General features: G+C 30.0%; 1 protein-coding gene across 1 annotated transcript; it reads right to left on the bottom strand.

The window, feature by feature from the left end:
* Positions 1 to 603: 603 nt before the first annotated feature.
* On the bottom strand, positions 604 to 6242 carry LOC135925702 (uncharacterized). Its single transcript, XM_065461155.1, has 2 exons — positions 6134 to 6242; positions 604 to 3057 (listed from the first exon to the last, which is right to left on the bottom strand). The coding sequence occupies exon 2, from the start codon at positions 3050 to 3052 to the stop codon at positions 713 to 715; it is 2340 nt and encodes a 779-aa protein (XP_065317227.1). The 5' UTR covers positions 3053 to 3057; positions 6134 to 6242; the 3' UTR covers positions 604 to 712.
* Between the last annotated feature and the right edge of the window lie 715 nt (positions 6243 to 6957).

Raw genomic sequence — 6957 nt, 5'->3', positions numbered from 1 at the left:
CGTTGGGAAAGTAGAATAAATGTCTTGCGTACATTTCAATTAGAAGAAATTTATAACGCACTCCTTGAAATAATAATATAAATATTGGTTCATATGGTAATAAAACTAAAAATGAGAAAAAAATTATTTCAAAAAAATAAAAAAAAGATCAACTAGCAACACAGGCCTTGGACCTACCGTTTACTATAACCAAATATAAAGAATTCTCGGTATGAGGCTATTTCTATCATATACCTAATTGAAAATTTTATGCAAAACCCTTCTCTTCTTTATCCTTTATCTTTTATCATGGGGAATATAGAAAATATTAAATTTGTTTTAAAATGATGTAGACATATAATTACTTATTATACTTGTATTTTATATTATAAAATACGATTTATTTATATTTGATATTAATTTGGGGAATTCGCAGACAAAAATAACAGCAACACACCCACATATTTTTTTGAATGAGACTAAGAAAGATTTTGCCTCAGGTCGAATTCATGATCTTGAAACACTCATTAAATCTATAACATATATAATGATTAAATTGTAAATTATCCTATCTTTATTTAATATATATTTTCAATAAAATAAAATATACTACATTGAATATACACATATATATATAGTATATAATACATATTATTATTATAAGATGTTGATTTGTACGAATATTATAATAGATAAATTAGGTATGATGATTTTTTTTTAATTAAATTTTTGTCTATAAACAGTCAAAGTCGATGCCGTCGTTACTGCTGACTTTCTTATCGTTTTCAATTTTCATGATGATCAGCGTTTTTTCCCGTTCCTCTAATTGAGCCTCCAGGTACAAAACTTCTTGTATTAACTGGGCTTTGGTCATGGAATTAAGTCGCTGATTTCGAGCGGTCTCATATTCTTCAGCAAATTCTTTTTCCAGGAAAAGTTCCTCTTCGTATTCCTCGGCTGACAGACCGCCCATACTAGCGGCGCTGTCATCTAAATGGGAAGGGTAATTATGGAGCCCGTAGCCACCGTTATGGGTAGTGGTGTCAAAAGAAGGAGTGAATATAACTCCATGCTCATCTGTGTAGTGATCTTGCATGAGAAACTCGTTGTCATTTTTTGGGGCATGGGCTATCTCCTTCCTCAGCAGGATAGTCTCATTTTCGATCAAAGGATCAAGATGGTGAATTGGAGTGGATTTACCTCCGACTCTTTGGGTATTTTTAACACTTTCACTAATTGTTTTTTTATCCATAATTTGAGTGCGAGAACGTTTGGCGCTATGTCTGCCGCGAGGTTGGTGGATATTTCTCGAAGTGTCTGTCCGTTTAGTTCCACGCCTAATGGTCAGACGATTTCTCAAGGAATATCTACTGTTTGAATTAGCAATGTTTTTGCGGCGTTTATCACCACCGGAATCATAACGTCGACCAGTTTTTAAGTTATTTTTTATGGGATAAGATCTACCGCGTAATTGATACCGTCTTTTATCAGAAGGCCCTTGGATATCATTTAATCCATCCCCTTGATTAGGAGGCATATGGGGCAAAATCAAAGAATCATTTTTTCCCTCTGAGAGGTAGTGACGTGAGGACTTAATTGAAGAACCCCTCTTAGAGACAAAATTTTTACCGATATTGCTGTACCAAGGTTGCCAGTGAAATCGGTCATAATGAGGCGGCTGATGATAAAATGGGACATGAGGGTTGTGTGGACGTGGCGGAAAATGTTGTTTACGAGGATTTTGATGGATTGCTTGTTGACGGTGAGGATTGAAATTATGAAAATGGGGAGGATTAAAGGGGTGATAAGGATGATATGGGAAATAATTAAGGGCTTTGTTAAGGAAGGGAGGTGCGTTCTTGTGAAAAAAAGGTGGGGGGACGGTATGTGGAAGGATAGGATAAATATTTCCAGTGGGAAAACGATTATTGGAATCAATAGGTTTAAAAGGGTGTCTGTTGCCACTAATTGGATCGTTTTCGGATGAACGTGGTAAACGATTTTGGTGAATGCGGCCTTGATCTGATAAACAATATCGGCTGGGTCTAAAATTGGAACTCCCGGATAAGAATCGTTTACGATTTCTATAATTATTTTCATTATTGCCATGGTGGCTCAAATTAAAATCGTTATTGGTAACTTCTGCATGAGAGTCAATTCTAGTCTTTATTATGGCGTCATTTTCAGATTTGTCAGAATTTTTATGAATATCTTTTTTCATTTCTGCATTCAATTTAACTGCTGTATTGTTGGCAGAGCCATGATCTACATTTTTGATTCTGTTTAGCTCTTCTTCAGTGTAATATATTTTTAGATCCATTGCTAAAGTGGAATTATTACAACTTTCCGAATCTACATCTTTAATTTGTGAAGTGATGTTTTCAGGTCCTTCCATTGGAAGAGAATTGGTATTAATTCGATCATTCGAATTACTGCAAGTCGCTGAATCCTCAATTTTACTTTTAATTTCTTTATTTAAGATGGAATTGCTTGAGTTGTGAGGATCGAAGGGAGGTCGATCATTAAAATTGTTTAAGTAGGGGGGTACTTTATAATTGTAAAATCGTTTGTTCACGAAAAAACGGTTTTGGTAAGGCCCATTTTTCAAACATGTGTAACAATTGCAATAGGTATAGAAACAACACTCACAATTAGAGTGTGGCTGCTGTTGATTGTAGTACTGATGATTGCTATAATTTCTAAGTTTATGATGAGATTTATTGAAAAACGAGTGTTTAGTATTACCAACCATCATAGTGGGGCTACTCAAATCACTAATAGTGCCAAGTTGGCTAGCATTAATCACGTTTGTACTAGGTAACATTTTGTTTTTCTTTTTGCGATTGCGTTTTCTCCTCTTTTTGATTGTTGTTTCCAAGGTTTCATTACTATTACTGGCAATGAGTTCAGGTTCAATTTCCCTTCCTTCTAAAGTAGTTTCTTCTGTTATGCAATTCTCTCCTATAAATGATGAAATTGTACTTTTAATTGGTAATACGGCATCCTTATCAATGTTGTCATGTGAAGAATCATCCATAGCCCCATCTCCAATTTGATTTTGGTTAGCACTCATAATATCTAGAAATTAAAAATTGTTTAATATTACTACCCATATATTTGTAAGTTAACAATAAAAATGTTTTAGTAATTCAATAAAATGGTTAATATTTTAGTATACATTACACTCAGTCTTTTATTAATATTTATACCAATATAAAAAAAATGATAAAATAGAAGTTGTTAATCCCCTTTGTTTCTCTTTAACCAAAGTCATCTTGTAATTATTACATATAGCAAGCATTAATGATCTACAAAGGCTTAAAAAAATTATGTTTATTAAAAAATATTTTTAGGGTTAGGCAAGATTTTTACACTTCATAAGCCAATGACAATATTACACCCCTAAAATATAACCCATCACCCCTTTTTAAATTTTACCTAACCTCCCAATGATAGCATCATTAAACTTTATATCCTTATCCCAATTTAAATGATGATCTTGCAACATACCATACCCATAGTATAGATTACTGGGTAGGGGAGTAGTGTTGTTAAAAAGTGGGTTTTTTACACTTCCAAACCTTAGTCATTCAACTTATACCAATGCCAATTTGGTTGTAGCTCAAAAATTTGATATTTGTTATTTTCCATGAAGAGTAAATAAGAGTAATAGATCCAACTTCTTACAATATCCAATATTTATAGAAATTCTTTCTGATATTAAAAACTTTTAGCTCATCTAAAACATGTTAGTAGAATGTGGAATATTTTCATGTCAAGCCATTCATTGAGTAAGGTTTTCACAGGTCAAAATTACTTTCTCATTTAAAAGCCAACCTAATTTTGGATGGGTAATTTAACTAGGTCTGTGTGGATGGAAATGCCCTGGTTATAAATGTGTATATCTGGAATTGGCACAAGATAGGCAGTAAAATTTTTAATGCACAACTATCGGGATATTAATAAAACTTTAAAATACGTGATACGTGATAAAACGTTTTTGCCCTCTGGTTGTGGGTACAACAAAACTACGCTAGGTTTTCCTCAAAATCCATCAAACTGGTAATTAGTGGAAGAAAAATGAGGAGCCCTTCACACATTTGTGGGCAAGCCGGAAGTACTTGTAGGCACAACATTTTGAAAAAAGTTGCTTAAACCTCTATAGGCTTAGTAAAAAGGGGTGGGGTAAAAAAAGAGCCTATACCCAAGAACTAGATTATAATTTAATTACTTTAAAAGTGGGTGATGGCTGATTTTAGGTTTAAATTCTTTAGTGTAAGTTTTGATGATTACTATCATTATTGAGATTTAATGTTTAAATAGAATCTGTAAATAAATATGATTAAAATCCTGAACAGTAAATATAGTGTTATTTTTTATTATTAATTATTCAACCCATACAATACAGTAATCATAGTCTATGTTCAATTTAATGTAACCATTTCAGCTTCAAAGGGAATTGAGTGGGATAAAAATATTTAATATAAAATTGGATGATCCTTTGCTCTTATAAATTGCAAAAGGATGTAGATATATACAATCAAGAGTGGAATGAAATGTTCAATAACCTAATTCCTTTGGTTCTTATATTTACAAGAATAAGGAATTCAATATATCTAATTGTGTGACCCTTCACTTAACTTTGGATCTGATATACTCAACAAATTAAAATAGATCAAATGAAATCATTCCAGTTTAGAAGGTATATGTGTAAGTAAACTTATAATTGCAAAAGGAAATGTAGAATATTATAATAAATCTAATTGTATGGTTATTTCATACTTACTGAGTGGAATAAAAATATTCAATATAAAATTGCATGTCTTTTAATCTTTATAAAGAATAAAGATAATATCTAATTGTGTAAATTTATAAATTACAAAATAATGTAGATATATATAATCAAGAGTGGAATGAAATGTTCAATAACCAAATTGTGTGGTCTTTTAGATCTATCTGATGTACACAACAAATTTAAAATAGATCAAATGTAACCATTACCGTTTAAAGGTATATGTGTAAAAAAAATGATATGTTTATCTACATTATAGTAAATAAATGCTACTTCCTTAAAAGGGATTTATAGATGCAATATCATTACAGTTCTAAAAATATGTCCATAATTAGGGTTCCACAGGTACCAAAACCTTTCTTTAGGTGTAACTAAGGGATTTACAAATGCGATCATTACAGTTCTATACATGTCCATAATTAGAGTTCTATACATGTCCATAATTAGGGTTCTACAAGTACCAAAACCTTTCTTTAGGTGTAACTATCTATGTACTGAGACTGACCATGATTCAAATGTGTATAAGATAAGAAAATTCATGTTATAATTATAAATGGTATAAGCTGGAAGTACATAATTAACAAAATATCTTATCTTGAGGATCTTCTGATAAGTTTAAAACTTCTTGAAAATAATTCCATAACTTTGAATATTCTTCATAGGACTTCAAATAGTGTTTACATGGCATACCCACCACCGATGTTATAGTTTGATGTTTTTAATCTCATGTGTTGAGAGGATAAATCAACTTTAAAATAAGTTATCAAACAAAAAATATTCTAAGGAGTCAGCATTGCCAAATAAAATCAACCCATTTTTTGCTTATCTTACCAAGAATAAGTTGTTGATTTGATCCTGGAAAATTTTTTTTAATCAGCTGATTCTAACACCATTTGTTTTATAACATGTTTAATTTTATATTGGTATTCCAAAATGCTCTTATTTAAAAGATTACCTCCCAATCTAGTGTCTAATCTGAGATACACACATTGATAACTGGGTCATTTTAATAATGGCAAAAATATCACTATAGCCCTAATTTAATACTAATTAAATCAGGCCTATGTTAGTATTAAAATTTTATTTGCAGTAAAAAAAAATTATAACTCTAGCCAAATTTGGAAATGTTTTTTAAAGAATTAGCTAGTATAGCACTATTTCAGTCTATTTGGTAGATCATTAGTAAAATTTTTCAATGGTATATAAAAATTAAAATCCATTTATATATTTTTTTTAAATATAATATCAGTAAAATAAGATTTAAATAATTATTATAATTTCTTAAATTGCATCAATATTTAATTTAAAAATTTTTTCTTTAAAAGAATATTAAAATATACTTATGTATGCATAATAAATTACCTTGTTAGTCTTTTTTTTGTATTTTTTCCAAATTACTATGTGAATTTAAAATTTGCAATATTCTGCAATTTAAAAAAAATATATTAAAAAATAATAAAAACTAAATTTGGATAGAAGTATTTTTTTATTAAGATGTTTAACCCTTTAAACAATTAAAATAAAGGTAATAAGTAAATTGTTCTACAAAAGTCTATTTCATAGATAATAACCAAATTTATTTTCAATTTAGAATAAAAGGAAATAATCCATGATATATATAACTGTTAAGGTTGGCAGGGAGTTAGACAAAGATTAAGAAAGTAATTTTAAAATTTTTATTTAATAAATTTATTTTAAAATTATTAAACTAAAAAAACAATATAATTTTTATCTTTAAATAGTTTATTATATCAATTTATATAAAAAAATCTATTAAATAATTTATATCAAACTATTGAGTTAATAATATAAAATGAGTCCGTGAGTTTAATATTAAAGAATAAAAAAAATCAATCTTTAAGGTTAATATTGAGTTAATAGATAGCGAAAAATATATATCAAAAAAATCAATCAGGACATCTCGACATTCTACTCTCCAAAGAAATTCGGCTTATGATTTCCTTGGATATGTTGAGTGGTATCGCCATTAACGTTCGTGATCGCCACGCAATACGCCACCCATGTTCATGGTGCAATCTTCTTTTCAAACCGAACGATGGCTTGGTAAAGTAAAGGCAGCCATTAGCTAACTTGGCAATCAAATCGTTAATTTTAGGTATGGGGTATTTGAAATCTTCAAGCCCTGTGTTAACTGTCTTTAAAGTAGGCGCACAGTCTAAGACTCC

This window comes from Gordionus sp. m RMFG-2023, chromosome 3 (genome assembly GCF_954871325.1).
Source record: "Gordionus sp. m RMFG-2023 chromosome 3, tfGorSpeb1-WG-v2, whole genome shotgun sequence".
NCBI classification, from domain to species: Eukaryota; Metazoa; Nematomorpha; class Gordioida; order Chordodea; family Parachordodidae; genus Gordionus; species Gordionus sp. m RMFG-2023.
Note: the sequence above shows the minus strand (reverse complement) of the source record. Positions and strands in the feature narration are given on the sequence as shown.